The 19,849-nt window shown below is 38.2% G+C and overlaps 1 protein-coding gene across 9 annotated transcripts in view; it reads right to left on the minus strand.

The window, feature by feature from the left end:
* The window catches only part of SYNE2 (spectrin repeat containing nuclear envelope protein 2), a 173,918-nt gene that overhangs the window by 110,862 nt on the left and 43,207 nt on the right, over window positions 1–19,849 (minus strand). For all 9 annotated transcript variants that reach the window (XM_040701588.2, XM_015287885.4, XM_015287883.4 and 6 more), the window contains exons 19-36: window positions 19,070–19,228; window positions 18,642–18,815; window positions 17,595–17,729; window positions 17,284–17,439; window positions 15,910–16,121; window positions 15,458–15,533; window positions 14,216–14,334; window positions 13,497–13,620; window positions 12,500–12,657; window positions 11,918–12,065; window positions 9,887–10,485; window positions 8,854–9,033; window positions 8,166–8,316; window positions 5,749–5,907; window positions 4,909–5,070; window positions 2,525–2,626; window positions 1,074–1,274; window positions 140–305 (exon numbers count right to left, since the gene is read on the minus strand). In XM_040701588.2, the coding sequence (XP_040557522.1) occupies window positions 140–305; window positions 1,074–1,274; window positions 2,525–2,626; window positions 4,909–5,070; window positions 5,749–5,907; window positions 8,166–8,316; window positions 8,854–9,033; window positions 9,887–10,485; window positions 11,918–12,065; window positions 12,500–12,657; window positions 13,497–13,620; window positions 14,216–14,334; window positions 15,458–15,533; window positions 15,910–16,121; window positions 17,284–17,439; window positions 17,595–17,729; window positions 18,642–18,815; window positions 19,070–19,228 (3,181 nt within the window). The remainder of the gene's footprint in view (window positions 1–139; window positions 306–1,073; window positions 1,275–2,524; window positions 2,627–4,908; window positions 5,071–5,748; window positions 5,908–8,165; window positions 8,317–8,853; window positions 9,034–9,886; window positions 10,486–11,917; window positions 12,066–12,499; window positions 12,658–13,496; window positions 13,621–14,215; window positions 14,335–15,457; window positions 15,534–15,909; window positions 16,122–17,283; window positions 17,440–17,594; window positions 17,730–18,641; window positions 18,816–19,069; window positions 19,229–19,849) is intronic.

Here is a 19,849-nt window from a genome sequence, read left to right on the forward strand (position 1 = left end):
TCCACATATTTAGCTTGTCACTTTGGCAATAAATTTGTTTTTGACAATGAACCAAAATCAATAAATTTTGCAACAAAACTGATTCAGATGGTACCTACAAACTGAGAAAGCTACTTAAATGTGAAATGTGTTCACTTACGATTCAAAACACCTATAAAGTGGTCCTGAAACACATGTTTTTTCTTATTAAACAAATCAGTGACACATTTAAGCTGCTTATTTAATTCATCCACATCGGGACAATCCGTCTCTTCTTGGAGTAACGTCACATGATGTTTTTGCTGCAGAATTTTCTGATGTATCTCCTGAAGTTTAAAAAAAAAAGAGGATCTCTATTATAAAGAAAAATTAGAAGTGTGAGCAGAAGTTTACTGTACTGCTGCCTTAGCACCAAGCACAGATTTTTACAAAAGGGTTTATTCCTGCTTGTATGTCAAACTAATTTCTTAATGTGCATTAACAGTAAGAAAGCGTCCAGTAGATAGAAATAAGCACCGAGCTGTGCTGAACTGTGAGTCGTGTGTTTACATCTCTATGCATATATAATCACACTGTTGTGTATATTTTTCATCACACAGATATGTGAGAGGCATCGTAACACAGTATGTTCCAGAGCACATAATACCTAGAAGCAATAACGCCTTAGCTGCCATGCGCACTATTCCATTCCTAAATGCTCTAGGCTTCCTGTAAAGTCCCTGCAGATAGAAAGATGACTTCAGGATAGCCAGGAGAATTAATTTAGAACTATTTCTTTATTCCAGTACCTGTGAAGACACAACCCAGTACTGCCACGTCTGCTTCAACATATCTTGGGTAGTACAGTGCTGGAATTTTTACCACTAACCATTTTCAGTAGCTGCAAGGGTTAGCTAACTACATCTGATAACATCCAGTGAAAATTGTTTTTTTCTTTCATATTTCCATCATCTTTAGGAAGTATTCAAATGAAGTTCTTCTCCTGAGTTACTCCATCAACTTACCACAGGTGCAGGAGAAAAACTTATGAAGATGTACCCAGGACAGAAACAATTAACAAAATTGTAAAAGATGCTTAACTGGGGGCACACTACCTCTAATTTAGTAAAGATCTCTAAGGTGTCAGAAGGAGATAAAGCTTTTAAAAGCGATTCAGTCATCCCAATCTGTGTCTTGGCCAGATCAAGGTCTCCTTTTAGCTCTGCTGTATTCACACTGAGTTCACTGGTACGCCGCTTCGTTGTCAAAAGGTCTTTTATTAACTCCATTTTTTGCACAATAGATGATCTGATAACCTTAACATTGGAAATAGAAAAAATAAATAAGAAATTATAGTAGACTGATTTCCTATCATGCTGCAGAACTGCACAACAGACATAGAGAGCAATTACATGAGCTGCAGACCAGACACTTCAACCACAGTTTGTTCCCTCGTACCTCACAAATTGAACAATAGTACTATTTAAGCCTTCCTCTAAGGAGGAATGATCTCTGTTTATCTTCATTAGTGATGCATCTACTTCTGATGCTTTGCCACCAAATTTATTTGTCGGTGTACTCCAGTGTTGACTCTCAGCTGGATAAAAACCTTTTATGCCTTTCAGTTGCCAGGGTAAAGAGAACCCCAGATCCCCTCTGCGACATGCTTTCCTGCAGAAATCCCAGTAAGAATTTTTCACGCTGACTCTGAAAACAGGCAAGGAGAGCAGAGGTGGGGAAGTCTGCCCCAAGGCTAACAACTAAGGGGAACAACCCTTCCCTTAAAGCTTCTGCAGATTGGCATGAGACACCAACTCAGTGGAATCGCAGCTACATTCTGCCCCAGGGGGCTGAGCATGTCCGGTGCTCCTGACGAACTTACTGTACACGGCATGCAGTTACTAGTCCATTCCTAAGCACCTTTGATCACTTTATTCAATGAAACTCCTCTGACTTCACTGTCTGTTGAGGATAAACGCACAAATATCCATATAGAGAATTGGTAAAGGATCAAGGTAGGCTCATGTGGTCTCAAACAGTGGAGAAGGACTTATTCTTTGATGTGTGACGTTAACATAAAAACACAAATATTTCCTTGTGATATCCCAAAGGAAAAAATAACATGATAAACACCCCTTAGTAAATACCGACACACTACTGAGCTACATTAAGACACACACACGTGAAGTTACAGTTTAAAATAGACCAGCAGCACACTGAGTTGATGGGATCCACAAAGGGATAATGAAGTCCCTTTACGCCATTTTCTTTGCCAATAGCAAAAGACTACATGTTGGCATTTTTAGGCAGGACTGCAGAGCAGTTGAATCGGGTCTGAGCCCATAAAAGGCATGTGACAGAGAGAGGCTTTTGTGTTTGCAATGACAGATTTGGTTTGACAGCTTGAGAAAGACAACAAATCAAGTGTTAGCGCTAACAGCCAATAAAACATCCACAATTATCTTTGGGCAAGTCAAACCGAGAAATTACTGTGGCAAAAGTGATGCTAGAAGCAGGTCTTGTAGTCATGAATACCAGCACATCAGCTGGAAAAGCATCTTCCTACCTGGAGCTCCAGTGGAGGTTCATTACTATTTAGAAGTTCTTCTATCTCAGCCACTGTGTTGTCAAATTTCTGGAGTTTCTGCTCCTGGACACATAAGCATGCCTAATGGTGGAAAAAAACACTTCTATAATTCTCTCTCTCTCTCAAATTTAATTTTCATGTTTCTGTTAGAAAAACATATTTCTCATTTTCTGATTCTTTGTCCTGGCATATACAGCTCCCACTGGTCCAACAGCTGTTTACTTCAAGATTTTCACTTTAGACATTTAGGCTGACAATTTTTGGTTCTGGGGTCAGGAACACTCCAGGTTTCTCAGGCAAAAGTAGCTGTCAGTGCAAATCTAGCACAAATTTAACAATGTTAGCTATTTTACTTGTATATTAACCAAGCAAAGTTGCAGGAAAATAATCCTTGTGGGTTTTGTGTTTGTTTGTTTGTTCTAAGCATTTGTTAATGCTATTCTTAATGCTTACAGAAAAGGGTAATACATCTTGAAATATTCTCAGATATCACAGACTTAAGTCAAGAATTGGTCCCCTGATTATGCATTCTGGTAGGGATGAGATAAAATAAAACATATCCTGTATACACCTTTTTCATATAAATCTCCTTGTACATAAAAAGACCTCTACTTGTTGGAATGGATTCTGGAACCATCTATTAATGTGGAAGTAAAATATCAGCTTCAACTTATGAAACATTACATGCCAAAAGTAGTCACACTGTGATTCCAGAATTCCAAATTCCCTCCGGACAAAATATTCATTTGCAATCTCTACACAAGGAATCCTCAAGACCCATCCAGTCCCTGCAGCCCTTAGAAGCACTTGCATTTCCATCACGCCTACAGGGGAAAGGACTTCTCTGACGTTACACATACTGAAACTATCTTTAAATATACAGTCAAAAAATTCATTACTCGGTACTTTTGGGATAGGTTTCATGGAAGCATATGCACCTGTGCTCTGAGTGGTCACAAAGGACCCTGGTTTTCAACCCTGTGTAACACTGTAGCATCAGGCTTGTAATTCAAATTAATATATGTTTTAGAATATATATATTAAAATAATAATAATAATAAAAGATAAATGAACCTGGCTCCCTCTGGAAACTTTAAAATTTACAAAACTACAAATGCACTGGATTTGCCTTTCTCTCCTGCTATTCCACTCGTACAGTAGTTCATGGGAAAGAGAGATTCTCTCCCCCCTTCCCTTTCCCTCCCTTTCTTTTGATAATTATCTTCTTGTGCAGGAGCAGTACCGTAACCTCAGCCACCTCCAGTACAGCCCCTCCTGTGCACCAGCAGAAAGGCACGCCAGGGGCATGGTCACATCACTGTGGGCTTCAGCAGTTTCCAGGTAACAAAATAGCTTTTAAGATGCACTTGCCAGCTGGTGTATTTTTAGTGTAGCCCTCAGGGACCTGAATTGCTCCAGGTTAACTCTAACAACACAGTGGTAAAACCAACAATAACAGCAGAACATCCACCTGTGCACAGCATGCGTACTACTGTTTCACTGGGAAGATCCACATAGCAAGAACATCTTGGTTTTTTATTGCTCTGCAAATTAAAACAAATGAGCAGCACCAAGAATGGTAGCAATAGCACTGCAGATAAGCACAATGAAAAATAGGGCATCTGTAGCACATAAACACTGAGAAAGAGCTGCCTGCATATTTTCAAACTAGCAAATATGGGACTTAGTTATGTTTCAACCCCACTCAAGCAGGAAATTACTCCTGTATAGTAGGGAATGGCTGTAACTACAACGGAGCAGCACAGTTGGTCAATTATGACTGTAAGGTCAGAATTTAAAATACTTATCCCCCATATATAAGGCTCTTCAATGACACAGAGCTGTGTTTCCACATCCAACTGCACCCCTATCCCTAGAGGTAATGCTAGAACCTGTGTGAAAGGGGCATGAGCAGGCCTTGCCCAGGCTCCAGTGATATCTGCCTGCCCATGGAGATTCTTAGCAACCACACACACTCTTTTCTCTCTTCTGTAGGTAGAAGGAAGTTTGTGCACAACTGTACTTAGACCATAAATTTCCAGACTTCACTGTATCTTCACACAATACAAAAGGATGAGGGGACTTCTGTAGTGTAATAAAGCATTTATAGTGCTGCATTAATTCTAATAATTTAGTATATCCACAAAGCTTGTATATACATATACACATACATATTAGTTTCCAAGACCTGCATCCCCTACATATTATGCAGTATCTTCAGTGAAGCTGTACAGGCAGATAAAATTGCAAATTTTAGGACTTCCACTGCTTTTGCAGAGCTCGTACCGCTTTGACATCTGCATATTTATAGTCAGAAGTCCACATCACTACAATACGATTTTAAAGAATTTCATTCAAATTACCTTCAGTTGTGTCAGGTCCTCATTGGTCAGACAACGGCCTTCTGCGTTCTTAAGTTCTGCATTTGCCCATGCATCAATTGTGCCAGATAAACCAAGAAGTTTGTCCCACAAAGCCTGAGCTCTTCCCAAATTATCACAGTAGTTTTCAGTTTTTTCATTGATCTACCAGGAGATTCATACATGGAAAACAGACACACATACACAAAACATTGAGTTATATTCTAAAAGCAAAGGCAGCGTAATAAAATCTGAGCAAAACGAAACCACCCACATAAACAATATGTGCAGCAGGGGAAAAAAAATCTCATGTGTCTTCACAGCAAACCAGTCATGGAGAAGATATTTAAATCCCTGCTACACATGTCGCTAAACACACCAATCGAAACGGCAGCTTGCCAGTTTAAAGGCAGGTTTAGGAAGGAGCCTTGCTCATTAATGTTTATCTACTCTCAGTAAATACCATCTAATCTCAGTATTGATGCACTGCTTAGACCGACTATGGCAAACGTTTCTGCCCAACAGCACCAGCACTGTAATTCTCCCGACTGATTCCAAAGTCTAAATGCACTGAAGTTGTTATGGAAGCTTACAGATTCATGCAGAAAGCACAAATGTTGCCTTTCTGCACTTCCCACAATCATTTCCTGTTAAGACTGCCCATGATATAAACTATCGAAAGCATTACATCAATAGACACTCTGTAAACTTTTCTCTGGATTTCTCTCTTAAGAATCTTTGCCATATTGCACTTCATTTATTCCAAATATTACACATGAGTCAGAATCAATTACTATAATGCACAGCGGATAAGACCACCCCGATAATTTACTTTTTACATACATCCAGCCATCTGTCCACAATAATGTTAGCCTCATTCTCAAATGGAGGCTCCTCAAAGCTTCTCATTTTATTGAGCTGGAATTGAAGGTTTTTGCAGATCTGATTTATTTTGTCTACATCTTCAGCGTGATCATTAAATTCCTCTTTTGCCTCTTCAATCTGTGAAAGAGACCAAGTGGATATTTACAAGCATGCTTGCTTAAAACAGTTTATTCAACAAAACATTTTAGGTGATGTGCTGTTACTTTCAGTTTAGAGAAATAACAGCATTACATGAAATAACCTATTTTACAGAATATGATAAGACTAGCAATGCATTCTCTGCCACTGTACCCATGCTATGCTGATAAGAACATTTTCCTCTTCATTCTCTCATTGCTAGCACAACAGCTGAGTGGATAGCATATGGATATGGACAGTATATGGATAACTATGGATACCATACTTGCTACTACGAGACCTAAAAGCACAGCTTGATTTAAAAGTAACAATCGCAAGATCCAAAGGGACTGTATATCCAAACACAGCTTCCCACTTAGAAAAATAAGCAATGTACAATGTAATAATTATCTTACATCCTCATAACCTGGCACTGTGATCCCCAGGTTTTGAACTGCTGTTATAAAAGCTCAGACTCCACTTCAGAATTGTCAGATATGCCACTGCCAGAAAGAAAATCGTCAGTTTTTCCTATTTTCTACTTAAACTGCCTCTTTGTGCTTGATCGTACCTCAGTGTTTACAAACAACACAGAAACCTACTGGAAAAGAAACACTGCCCTCTAGCGTTAGCCTATTAAAAGCTCTAATTCGCAGAGATGACGAGCATCTCATCAGACAGATCCCGCCAACCAGAGATAAGGGGAGGGACGGCAGAGGAGCACAACTCTCAGCAAGGCAGATGATCTTCTCTGTAACCATTATATTTAATTACAAATAAGCAGTGAATTATCAAGGACATGTCTGTATTATGCAGGAGCTCTTGCAAACTTGCATGCTGAGAGTGGGAGCTGCAAAACAGGCAGAGGAGTACAAGCTGTAACCTAAGCAAAGGGTCTTCAAAAGGTTAGGGATGGGGGCATGCAAGCAAGCTCCCCTGCAGTGGAAGCTCAAGCAGCATGAGGTGCCAGAGGTGACGCTGGTGAAATCAAGAAAAGATCCTGCTTGAGCTGAAGTGCAGGTGATGCACACAGGCACCAACCGTGAGGGAAGAAAATGTTTATGTTCCTTCTTAAATCTAATCATCCCAGGCACTGGCTGAGAGCAAAATGTTCCTGAGGTATGGTTGGTGTCTCATCAGAAAGCCTAAAAATGGTATCTAAACAGCTTGTTACGTAACCCAGCCAGGAAAGGTGAAACCTGTTAACCAAAACAGTCACAGTGGAAATGCTGCTGTTCCACAGTCCATTTGCTGTGGACACCTACATCCAGTACTTGCATTCATTTACATAAAAATAATGTAGCTAGAAGTCAAGCTTTTGTCTGAACCACAACACAGTTTGGTCAGCAAAGTCAGTACGACATTAGAAATTAATGTTGAAAACATAGCTCAATAAAATACTGAATTGTCAGGCCAGCCAAAACTGTTCTGGCTCCCAGAAGTCTGCATCCCAGCGCAGCTTCACGTTGGCAACCCAAGCTGGCTCTGAGCAAGGTGCTAATGATGTACAGCATGGTACACAAGTTCCAGCCTGGGAAGCAGAATAGATCTGTCATGGTCCAGTCCTTCAGTGGATGTGTCATGCTGACACAGCCTTACAGCTCCTGTTCTTCAGCTTCTTTCTCAGGATTAGCTGAAAATCTCCACATAGCAGTGTGCAGTACAGACAAACCCTGCAGCCCTGTCTATGACCTGAGCAGGGAGAGGATGCAGATCTACATCCTTGGTTATACATCACAACAACAGCAGATAAACAAGCAGTCCCCAAGGAGTTACATTAGATATTGTTTTTGCCTGAGGTATTTACAATGCTTTAAACCATCCCTTTAGCAGTGAATGGAGTTTATTGCTTTTGTATATTTGCAAACTACCTACTAGAAGGTTTTTAACTTGATAGAAAATATAAAAATGTTCTAAAGAATACAGGTGAAATCAGTCTTGCTGTTTTCAAGACGTGGGGTTTTTTTTTTTTGGCAGAACAAGATTTCATCTTGTTTTGGTATTGGATCAAAACAGATTTTTTCCATTTTAGATCAAAATCCCCCTCAACAAGAATGTGATTTACTAAGTAAAGCTGGTCATCAATTTAACATCAGAGTATATTCCTTAAAAGTACTTTGGAAGCCAAAGTGAAAGCAAGGACTTAACATTTACCCTGAAGTCCAGGTATACAACCCTACACACCAGAACACTCCCACACTCCCAGGATAGGTATTTTATTTATTTATTTAACTTGTCATTAAGTTCCATTCACTCACCTTTGTTATCAGTCTGTTCAAATTGTCCTTCCCCATGTATGAATTTTGCTGCGAGAGAACAATCTCCTGTTTCTGGATGATGCTGGTTAGACTACTTTTGCAGCTTTGATACTGCTTCAGGAGCTCCAGAGCCCTTGCACACTGCTCCTGGCTATTGAAAAAAGAGATTAACTATTTATTGATTATGCATAAAGGAGCAGCCTAAGCCTCCCACCTGCTTCTTTCTCCTACATGTATTTATGAGGAGCCCAGACTCTTTTGTGCTTCTCAAACAAAGTTCCGTAGTTCCTTAGTTTTTCCCTGACTCTCTGTCAGCTGTCCTCTTTGATTTGATTCAGCCTGACTTCCTTTTTAATGTGCTGGCATGAAATTCACAGCAAACTTAAAAGACACCAACAACCAGACTTTTCTTTTGGATACCTATTAAGATCAACTTATCACTACATACCGGTGACATGACAGGATTGTGATTTCTTAAAAATAAATAACATTAATAAGCTTTGGCTGCAAATTTATATGTACCATTCTTGGCATTATGACATTCTACAGCACTGTAGTAGCAACATTTCCTACTGCATCAGAATTTCACTTACTTTGAAGTGTGGTTTTAAGACTTTTTTGCTGATCCATTTCATAAGCAAACTTCTCATTTGTAAAATACTATTTAAAATACAACTTTTTTCCTTACCATTCAGCAAGCAAGAGTTTTGTATCCTCCCACGATCTCTCTGTAACTCTGCACTGCTCATTAGATTCTTCTGCTTTTTCTTCTTTCATTTGCAGGAGCTTATTAGTAATTTCTCGCATAGATTTCATTTCAACAGCAGAACAATCTAATTCCTTTTCCAATTCCATTAATGATTTTACCCTTTATTGGGGGAAAAAAAAAAAAAATGAAATGCAGGCTTATAATAAAGCAATCCTTGATTTTTTTTTCTATCTATGTAATTATCAAAGCTCTCTAGAATTTCATCCTGAGCTGAGCACACTTACTATATTAAATGACATCATAAAAAATGTAATTTGATTTTCAGATCATGAAATTTGACAGTCTGCCAGATGAGTTATACTGACCTAAGAGCTGTTTGAGTAAGCAATCCCAAATCCTTTAGGCCAATGAGTTCTGCATAAACACAGTGAACTGCATGAAAATGTGAAGTGCACTCTGGCTATCTTTAAATAAGGTCTAAGAAAGGAACTTATGCCATTAGAGTGGGATTTCACAAGCATGAACTCCTCTCCCTTTTTCCCCACACTAAGACTGCAGTGAACTGTTTATTCATCCTTTGTAAGGCTGCAGAGAACTCCTCTGAAACAGTATCTGAGATACAGGAATCACGTGAATTACTTACTCAAGGTATGGTAAAATAACACTATTACTCAGGGGTATAGATCACATGTTGGTGCTCGGGAAGAAGAGCTGTCTCCCTTTTTGAGTTATCTTATTTAAAACTATGATTGTAACAATCAGCCTCCTCCTGTTTCCTCTTCATCAATAGTACTTCAAAAAAGCACATACGTGGTGTTTAAAACAAAATAAATGGAGAAAGCTTCTGTTTTTTAGGTTGTAAAGCAGAGAATAAACCACAACTCACAATCTTTCAGTGCAATGAAGAGGCTTTAAGACACAGTCAGGTTTCAGTGTTCTACTGCAAAGAGTCCATAGAAACTCTGAGTTCACTGAAATTACTTAATTACAAGAGCTTTGAAAAACAATTCACCTTTGTTGAATAGCTGGAGCTGTTGGATCCTTCAGACCTATTTTGTTAATTCTATCATGTAGATCCTGAATGTTTTTAAGGAGTTCCTCATTTCTGGTGGAAAAAATCTTGTATAGATCATTTCCCTCTGTAAGCATCTGTTCACTTGAGTGATCACCAGACACATTTAGCTCTTCAGATAAAGTTTGGACAAGCTTTTCACAACTAGTATTTCTCCCAAACTCAGCATCTTCCAAGCAGATGTCGACTGTTTTCAAGCGTTCATCCAAACACTGAGCCTCTTTGGCCATATGAGAAAGTTCTTGTGCAGCCTCTCTCCATGTTTTTCCTTGTATTTCAGGCTGGCCTAAGGGATCTGTGAGATGTTCCACAGAAGACTTAATTTTCCTCAATGAGGCCATAAAAGCTTCCAGATCTTTAAGGACAGTCTCACGGATTTGCATTTTATGGCTCATTTCTTCAAGCTGGTTTTGATAATAAAACATAATTTTACTTGCAGCTTGCAGATCTATTGGATTAAATTCATCTCTTGCTGAGCTATCTAGGTGTTCCAATTGTTTGCACACTTCGATCTGATTTAATATGGATCTCTGTAGCTCCTGAAATAGAGAAATACACCAACAGTATTAGTGAGTGAAAGGAAGTCTGTATCCTGTGTTCAAGTTGAACCAATAAGAAAACAAATTCTACTGATCCAAATAAAATATATGTATAAATATTGTTAAATGTGGGAAGGAGAATAGCTTTTGGATTTTGGTGTTTGTAATTTCCATTACAATTTATTACTGTGGAAGATCTAGCTGTGGAAATAACATCAAATGCGACTGATTTGGTAAATCTTTATCATGGTGCCTATATGTTCAGTTCACCATTTGCCAAAAGATAACATCATGTTAGAAATATAAACCTAAGTCTGTATAAGGTAATCTGAAGTCATTAATGCAGAACAACTTTGTCACAGCAATACAGTAGGTGTGCTAAATAACGTGGTTAAGAAATGAGAAACTGTTTTCCCTACTCTGGATCTTGGTGAAGGATGCATTAAAAGAGAAAAATCAAATAAAATGGTATTCCACAGACAGAGAATTTATTCAGCATTATGAAAAAAGCCCAATCACCTTTCCATCAACCAGACAAATAGGAGAGAAAGATGATGAGAGTCCTGGGACTTGGGAGTACAGGCAAGCACACAAATGACTGCTATCTCAGCCACCTTTTATGTTTTCTTTTGCTATGTTTTCAAAGGAGATGAACACACATCTAAAAATCTCCTTGTGAAGCCTGTTCATTAGCTGGTTAAAGGATTATGCAGCCCTCAGATGAACAGCAGTACATCAGTATTGTGAAACCCCAGAAGTGCAAAGCTAGGAAAAAATGCAAGACCCTTCCAACCAGAAGGAGTCATCTCAGACAAAGAGTGCACATGAACTCTGTCCCAGAGCCTGAGAGACTGAAACTCTGCTCAGCTTGAGAGCCAAGGGCAGACAAATGCAAACTTTCAGTACTGTGTAGCAGCCTATGTGCTCAGCAGGGACAACATATCAGGAACAAAACAACATCCACCTCGCCTAGCAGACAGAGCAGAGTCTAGGAACAAGATACTGAAAGCAGCGAAAAAGTCCAATGCTGCAGCACACTCAGATCCCTCAGCAGATGTGATTGAGGCAGCTTAGTTTAGCTCATTAATTAACAGCGCATTACTTATATCACACCACAAAGTGAAATATAGCCCAGTGGGGACGGTATAAAACTGTAGCAAAAGAAAGTCCTGACCAAATATGAAGTATTCATTGCTATGCCTTTTACAGCAAAGCCTATCAAGGGTGCCTGCCCGGCTCTATATGAGCAATAGCATTTGAAGTAAATGGATTAAAATGTGTTTAGACACAAATCAGATCAAAAGTTTTGGGAAGTATTGGGAATGGTGCAAAAGTCCTAAGTGAGAAACCCTTTGCAGACCTCTAGTTCCTAGAGATATTGAGAATTGTCCTGGTTGGGATGCTGTCTCTGCATATCGGCATTTTTCCTTACCTTTAGTTCTCTGTAAGCAAGATCGCTGTTCATCAGATTAAACTGCTGGATGCCCTTTTTGTTCAGCTGTTGATCTAATTCACATAGAAGAATGGACTCATTTTCTATTGGTAAAACAATTTCCAAGGCAGTCCTTAAAGAATTAGTTCTATAAGAAAGGTAAAGAAACACAAATTGGGAAAGTAGCAAGAAAAGACACCTGACATTTTACAGCACAAAAAGCCACAAAGATATTGTAATTGACTGTCTGATTGATCTAATTCTCTTTTTCTTCCTGAGGTCAAACAAGTTTTTCTACTGATAAATATGAGAAGCATTGTATACCACGGCTCATTTAACCAGAAGGTTGCAGGAAATAAAAATGAGGTTGAGAATACTGCACAGTGCTGTTACACTCTGATCTTCCTGAAGAGATTCCCACTATCTGCCATGCATAATTAAGAAAAAGATAAGTCTTATGCAGTTAAAAAGCAGTTAAAAATACATGAACTCTTTCTATAAAACACACTATTCACTTCAAAATACACATTTTACTTTCAATGAACAATTCCTTTGCTAACATCATGAAACGTTATTTTATACCTGGTACTTATAATATCCTGAAGTTCTTTCCATTCTCCTTCTAATTTGCTTCTTGTCTCAGAAATAGCAGCCTGCTCCACTTCATCCACAAGGTTTTCTAAGGTAGATGAGATGTTTCCCAATTGCGTCCAACCAGAACTGATATCATTCTCTACCATCTAAAAGATATGCAGGGTTAATTGATTTAATATGATTCTATACAACAGGCTGGTCGGTTCATTAAATGACAATCACAAGAGTTTCTATGGAAAAAGCTGAAAACGTCATCTTTAGTTAAGGGTTTCTTTTTTCAAAGACTCAATTTTCAGCTGCATGCAAATCTCTGTCAGCTTTTTAGAATGAAATTTTCTGTGTCAGAGGCATGCCTGCACCATGTTTTAGAAATGCTTGCTAAGTCTGGTTCAGCCATTTTTACACAAGAATGAATAGAAAATATCTCACTTTAACCGTTTTCAAAAGAACAAAATTCCAACTTAGAACTGAACCAAGTTCTAACACTCTGGATAGCTTCTGTGTTCATTCCAGTGGAAGAGTTGAAAAATTGCAATAATAAAATCTCTAACACCAATTATGTGCCGTGTAACACCACCTTAGGTTTCTCACAAACGTACTTAAGTTCTAAGTCCTGGAAGAGTTTCATTCTGCACCGCTGACATTTGATAGTTCACCTTCACAGCCTGGCCATGGCCCATCACTTACCATTCCTGCTATCTATCTGTTTTCTGCAGTTATTTATTTTCCATTAGATCTTGCCAATTACAAACCGATAGCCACCAATTTCTTCTTTTAGCAGTACTGGCAAGACTTCACTCCTAAATAGGAATTTGGTTGTGCTAAACGTTAAACCCTCAATTTCTCTCTGTTTTCAATAAACCTGCTTGTAAGGATGCTCTGTATCCCTTGGCAGCACACATAATGCATAGAAGGTAAGGGCCCTACATGAGAAAATAACAATTAAGGCACGAAATATGTTTTTAAAAGATGAAGGCTGACTTACCTGTAATTCAAGCAATTTATTTTGAAGGCATGAAGTGCCTTTTATTTCATCAGTAAAGCCAGATGCTACTTTATCTCTGCTTACTTGTAAAAGTTCCTCCAGGTTCCTTCTTTGTGTGTTATAGCTAAAGAAAGATACAATCACTTTCAGTGTGAGTATTACTTCTAATTTAATGGAACATAGCAGAAGTTGGGTGTTGTCAACCAAGATTACCATATAAAATAAGCACAGTTTGCTGCAAATGCATATTTTTACCTAAGTTGCAGGTGAATGGGCCATAAATGAGCAATGTATACAGTGGCTGAGACAATGCTCACATGGATAATTTTCATGTGCACATGCCTTCTGGCATCCTTTAAATTCAGTTTTATAAATGTAAGAATGTGAAGTATTTTAAAAACCTGTCACTTTCCCCTAATGTTGTGGTATTTGGCATTATTGGTAAGGTAGACACAGATTTCTCTGTTCCAAGGAAAGAGCAGAAGAAAACTTGGAATAGCTTTAATTGTTCTTCCTATAATACGCTGATATTTGTGTTATTTAGCGACTACAGTGCTTCCTTATCAAATGCAAAGAAATACTAAGTAAGCAGAAGTAGAGCAAGAACAGATTTCTTCATATCAAAAGTGCACCCAACATTTCATAAAGTCTATTAACTTATGAATGTCTAGCATTGTATCATCTCTTACCATACATGCATTTTAACTTATAAAAATTACCTCTCTAATAAAGCCGGTGTGGGCAAATCACTGTATTCCTCAAACATCTTCTCACAGCTTTCTCCATTGTGATGTTTCATATCTGTTTCCAAAACCATATCTTCAGAGGGTCTTAATGTCTACGTCAAAAACAAAAAAGATAACAATGACTTCTGCATCACACTGTGTCAAAACATAGTGAAGATCAGCAGATGTCTGTAATCTCCTGAAAGAAGCAATGCTTAATGTGTGCCAAAGGAGATGAGAGATACCATTCACAAACATAAGATGTGCTTTATCTCAACAATGAGCCAAAAGAGAAGATTTCAGAACACTTGCTGCCAGATCATACATTCCTACCACACTAATGCTGGGCCTCTGCACATGCAACCACCCCATCATAACTCTAATAATCACAAGCCATTTGTGTGAATTTCTGTTGCAGAAACCAAAAGGCACTGCCTTCCGCACCATATTTTAGGCTGCTTATACCAGATCATCATGCACATCTCTTGCTCTTGATTCCAGGATATACTCCCCTGAGTCTAATGCCAGCTGACATCAGTTACACACTTCATACTTCAAGTATCCATGATGGAGCAGAATTTATCTTTGTTAGCAGGGACAATATAAGTAGTTCTGCAAGAGATTTCCCTTGATAACAGCCACTTCCTCTGTATCTGCCAACTTAATGTAAATGCAATGGATCCCTTCCAACAGACAGTCTGGATACTGTCTGATGAGCTATCTACAGCCTCACTGCCATGAATGCTTATCCTAAATGAGACATCTTCTGTGACGTCCACATCATAAACAGTAATGTCTTCTCTCTGAATTTTTGTCTAAGAAATTACATGGATTCTGTTTTCCCTCCTATTTTTCTAAAGAAAATGCCTCCAACTCTTCACTAATTTTCCTCTCTGTGTCCTTAGAAATTTCTTCAAATTATTGGGCCACTGTGTGGGATTGACACTTCAACACAGCTTCACATATTGCTCTTTCAGTTGAAAAGCACTCCTTAGCAAAATATAACACCAGATTGGAGATTCACATATTTTCAGGATGCTTAGGGCTCTTCCCTGCATGTTACTTTTGAACATTTATTCTTTCTGGGTTCCCAAGTAAAACGGGCTTTTGTTCTGTGACAAAAGTCCTGAAATCTGCCGTAATAAGAATAGTAACAGAAGTAATCAGTTTTGGTTTTTGCCAGTGATCTCCTCTAGACTGAGCACTGTCTCTTAACAGTAAGTATTGACTCCTTACCTCCTGTACTGAAAGAATATCCATTTGTTGAGTAGAACTGGGCTTTTCTCCATTCTCAGAAGCAACAATGGAGCCCCTATGGTTTAAAAGAAATTTCAGCTTATGGACAAAACATGAAACCATAGAGTCATAGAATGGCCTGGATTGAAAAGGACTACAATGATCATTGAGTTACAACCCCTCTGCTATGTGCAGGGTCGCCAACCACCAGACCAGGCTGCCCAGAAATACAAAGGTAAAAAAAAAGAAATCCAGGCTTATGATTAAAACCTAGCAGTGCAGCTGTGTTTAAGGGTAATCAAACACTGCTGGATAATGAAATTTAATATGAAACATTTAAAAGTGAAATTGCCCGTAGTAATGTACTTGGGAGTACGTTCACAATATCACAACATCTGCCCACTTATCTGATTTTTACAAGGCTACAACACATCATGCATTCAGTCACCCACTCTTTCTTGGATGGCTGTCTTCTTCCAGCGTGAGACAGCAAGGCTGTGTATGTATCGGCCACATTTTGTTGAAGCTTTTCTAGCTTTTCTTCAGAGTCTGCAGCGAATGTCTGTAGGTCTGGGACAGTTTTTTCTGCTAGTTTTCCCAATATTTTAAGATCTTCTAGTGACTTGCTAAGTTCTTTCAGGCTGCCTTCATGTGAAAAAAAGGCCTGAACAAAGGAAAATAATACAATAATCTCACATTAAGCCATAAGAGTAGGCAACCCTAATTATTCTCATACACGTTTCTATTTCCACTGTCTTCTCGGATGAATGGATTTAAAGTATAAGCTGTCAAATCACGAGAGAAACATTTATCTTCCTTGATATTTTTTTCAAACAAAGCCAGGAAAGAAATTGGGATTTCCGGGAATGTGTTCCCCAGCTGCATCTCCAAGTCTGAATTCACTCTTGATTTTGAAATTACTTCTGTAACTACACATTTAGCTACTTTTGATCTCAAGTCATCTGCACGCTGACATTAAAAATACTGAAAAAAACAGAATTGGAAAATGTATTTAAAATACTCCCAATCAATGACTTTACTTTTGAGGCTGAAATTAAGATGCATAAAAATCTAACAAAAATATGAGCAGAAGGAATGCACCTAAGAATGCTTATTTTTCTTTTCTGTTGGATATTTACTATTGGATCAGAATAAACTCATGGATAGCAAACACAAAAACTGTGCTTATTTCAGCAAAGGCCAGAATTTTAACAGAGAGCATTTTATTACCTTTGTAAGTGGTAAACTGGCCACATCAATGCATATCAAAGAGGATGAACAAAAACGTTAGCAGCAACGAAGCGTAACAACCACTGCCTACGGAATATGCAAGATTCACTATGCCTCACCCCAACAAATGAAAAATTAAAGTCTTATATCTAACTCTGTTTAATTTATATGCTCCACGAACACAAAGTGGGACTACTGCACTGTGAGAAAATACTCTCACTTGAAGGCACCAATCTTATTCAACTGTAGCAAAAAAATTGTAACAAATCAAGAACACAAAATCACTGCTTATTTTTTACACTTTGCACAGATAAATCTGTTTTATGCTTCAAAATTGTCCTAAAAAAAAAAGAAAAGAAAAAAAAAGACAATATCTATGGAAAAAGGAGGTAACTAATAAAGAGGCCACTGTCTGCAGTCAGAAAGTCAATGAAATAGTTTGAAATAATTTTGGTGGCCTCTGTTCTCTGTTTACATAACGCAAGGGTTCTATTTCACAAACACAAGCTACTACATCCACTAAAGGAAGCAGGAGTAGGAAGGACAATGCGTAAAGAAAGAGAAATAAGTGAGCAGAAAAGGAAAGGGTCACGTACCTCATGTTCCCTGATGAGCCCTTTGGTTTTATTCATATTTAGGAGTTTCTTTTCTTTCCCTAATTGCTTATTGATTTTTTTAAAAGTTGTGTTAAATTTCTTTTTTTCCCTTTCTAGTAGAAGCTGGACACAGGATATCATTTCATTATGAACGGCCTGCAAAATTCAGAACACATTATCCCTGTGAGATGGAGAGACAGTATTACAAAGCAAATTAAAGTCTCAGAAACCAGTGTGACAAAAAAACCATTTTCCAAGTTGCAAGGCATAATGAGAACAGACAGTGGAGCCTTCTTCCAGTATTATCTCACCTCCCATCTTTTACGAATATCTTCACTCTTTTCTTCTACTACCAGCTTTTCCTGATCAGATGAAATATTTTTCAGTTGTTCAACTGCTTTCAAAAAATTGTCAAGAACTTTATTGTCCAGAGCATTAAAAGCTTCCTGCAAAACAAGGCAGCATTACAAAAAATAAGCAGAACTGGATGTAGCTTATCAATCTAATAAAATGTCATCAGTAGCCTATAAAGGACACATATAAAGCACATATACATGGTAAGTATGGACTGGGATGGCTCTTGCATGACTGAAAACAAGGGCATTCTCCACTCTTGCATATTTGCAAAAAAGCTGCAAACACTATCAATATACGTTTTATAGACAAAAGCGAATGTTGTTTCTTTAATAACCTTTCTAGGGGAAAATGCAGTACCAGAGAGAAAAGACTAAAGTTCCTGAACTCTGCTCATTTCCAGGGAACATACACAGCCATGTCCCACGTCTCCCATAAGGCACGTGAAAGGTCTGCATTGATGCAATGGGACCCTGTGAGCACTGTGCAGCTGCCAGCATAGGGCTGCCCAGAACTCGCTGTGCAATCTGAGGCAACAGATACTGGGTGTTTCCATGTTTCATACTTCACTAAGGACCCCTCTAAGAGATCTGAATTTTGACATTTGACACTTTCTTTTTCCAATGGTAAAGAAGTGGAGATTCAGCATTTATAATCACACTTTAATAACTTGTCCAAGAATTCAGGCATATGATTCATGATGGGAATCTTAATTATTAATCAGGAAAAAAATTGCAGTAGCTCAGAACAGGGATCTGAGAATGATGGAATAATTAAAGACAGAGCAGTAAATAAACTGGTATTCAGATTCATATTTCCTCATTCAAGTTGTCTCCCTGTCAATATATGCTAACAAAACTAAACTAAATATAAAGTTTATACTCAGAAAAAAAAAAAAAAAAGATTAAAAGCTACCCCAAAAATTCTCACATTTTTCTCAGCTTTTTAGACATTAAATGACACTAAGAAATACTCCATTCAGCTGGCTCAAAAAATGAACCTACCTCATATCTTGAAATATGCACCTCAGGACTTAATTTTTGACTAACAAGTTGCACAGCCTTTGAAATGGAAACCTCAATATCCTTTTGAGAATCTTCAAAATTGAGTAAAGCTTCCTTTTGAGAGGGTTTCTTCTCAGATTTGGGCAGGATGTTGTTCATGTCAGCCATAAGAGCCTTGAAAGAAAGAGACTTTTCAGAACATGCACAAGTTCCATTAGTTATGTAATGCGATTGCTTCATAACATCACTCAAGTTTTTCAAGTTGAGATATTGATCTTTGAAATGTTCTAATTTCTGTCCCTGGCAAGAGTCTAGGGCACCGATTCCAGCAGTAAAAACTTTTTTTGATTTACGTGAATGGAGTCTTCCTAATCACATAATGCTAAAAACTGTGGGTATAAAGTACAATAACAATTAAGAAGGAGTACCTCTATTCTGTCTCTGGCTTCTTTAATTCGTGCCGGCAACCCAGTGGTGTGACAATGCTGTTGGGATACTTGACTTGAAGCATTCTTCATCAGAGACTGCAGTATCTCTTCTACTGCCATAACTTGCTCTTGGCACGAGATTCCCCTTGCAGCCAAGCTCTGGTTGAATGAAAAGCATTAGAAGTCTGCACAGTATTTATGTCTTTTAGTTTAAAGAAACTGAATGAAAAAGCCAGCATTAAACATGAACGGTCAATATTTGGCCAAGAACAAAATCATATATCCCAATAATAGTCAGTGTATTTTGCTGCAAAATCTCTGTGTAGAGAGTCTGCTGCCATCCACAGGGGATTCCATTTGCTGACACATTCCTTCTGTCAATGTGATATCATCAGTACTTTGCCTCAGACTCAATTAGAAGTAATTTTCTAAACGTTGTCTCTCATCTGAACAGCCTTCTAAAAGCACAAAACACATATTTGGATATGCATAACCTGATCATGAAGTCATACAAAAGTAAGCACATAATCAAGACTCAGACTTTGTTGTGGTACTGAGTGCTAAAAGGCAGGAAGCAGCTAGGTATTTTGCATGCAAAAAGTAGCGTGCCATATTTGAATATTTATCATGAAATGTCCGTATTAGAACTGTTTTGATCCATGAATATTCAACACATTATCCTGTTTGAAGTTGTCAATTAGCATTCTTTTAATGATAATCAGTGTTTTAGTGGGTTCTTGACCTATTGTGCTGCAGGCAATTAGTGACCAGATCTCTCCA

The sequence above is a fragment of the Gallus gallus genome, chromosome 5 (assembly GCF_016699485.2).
Source record: "Gallus gallus isolate bGalGal1 chromosome 5, bGalGal1.mat.broiler.GRCg7b, whole genome shotgun sequence".
NCBI lineage: Eukaryota > Metazoa > Chordata > Aves > Galliformes > Phasianidae > Gallus > Gallus gallus.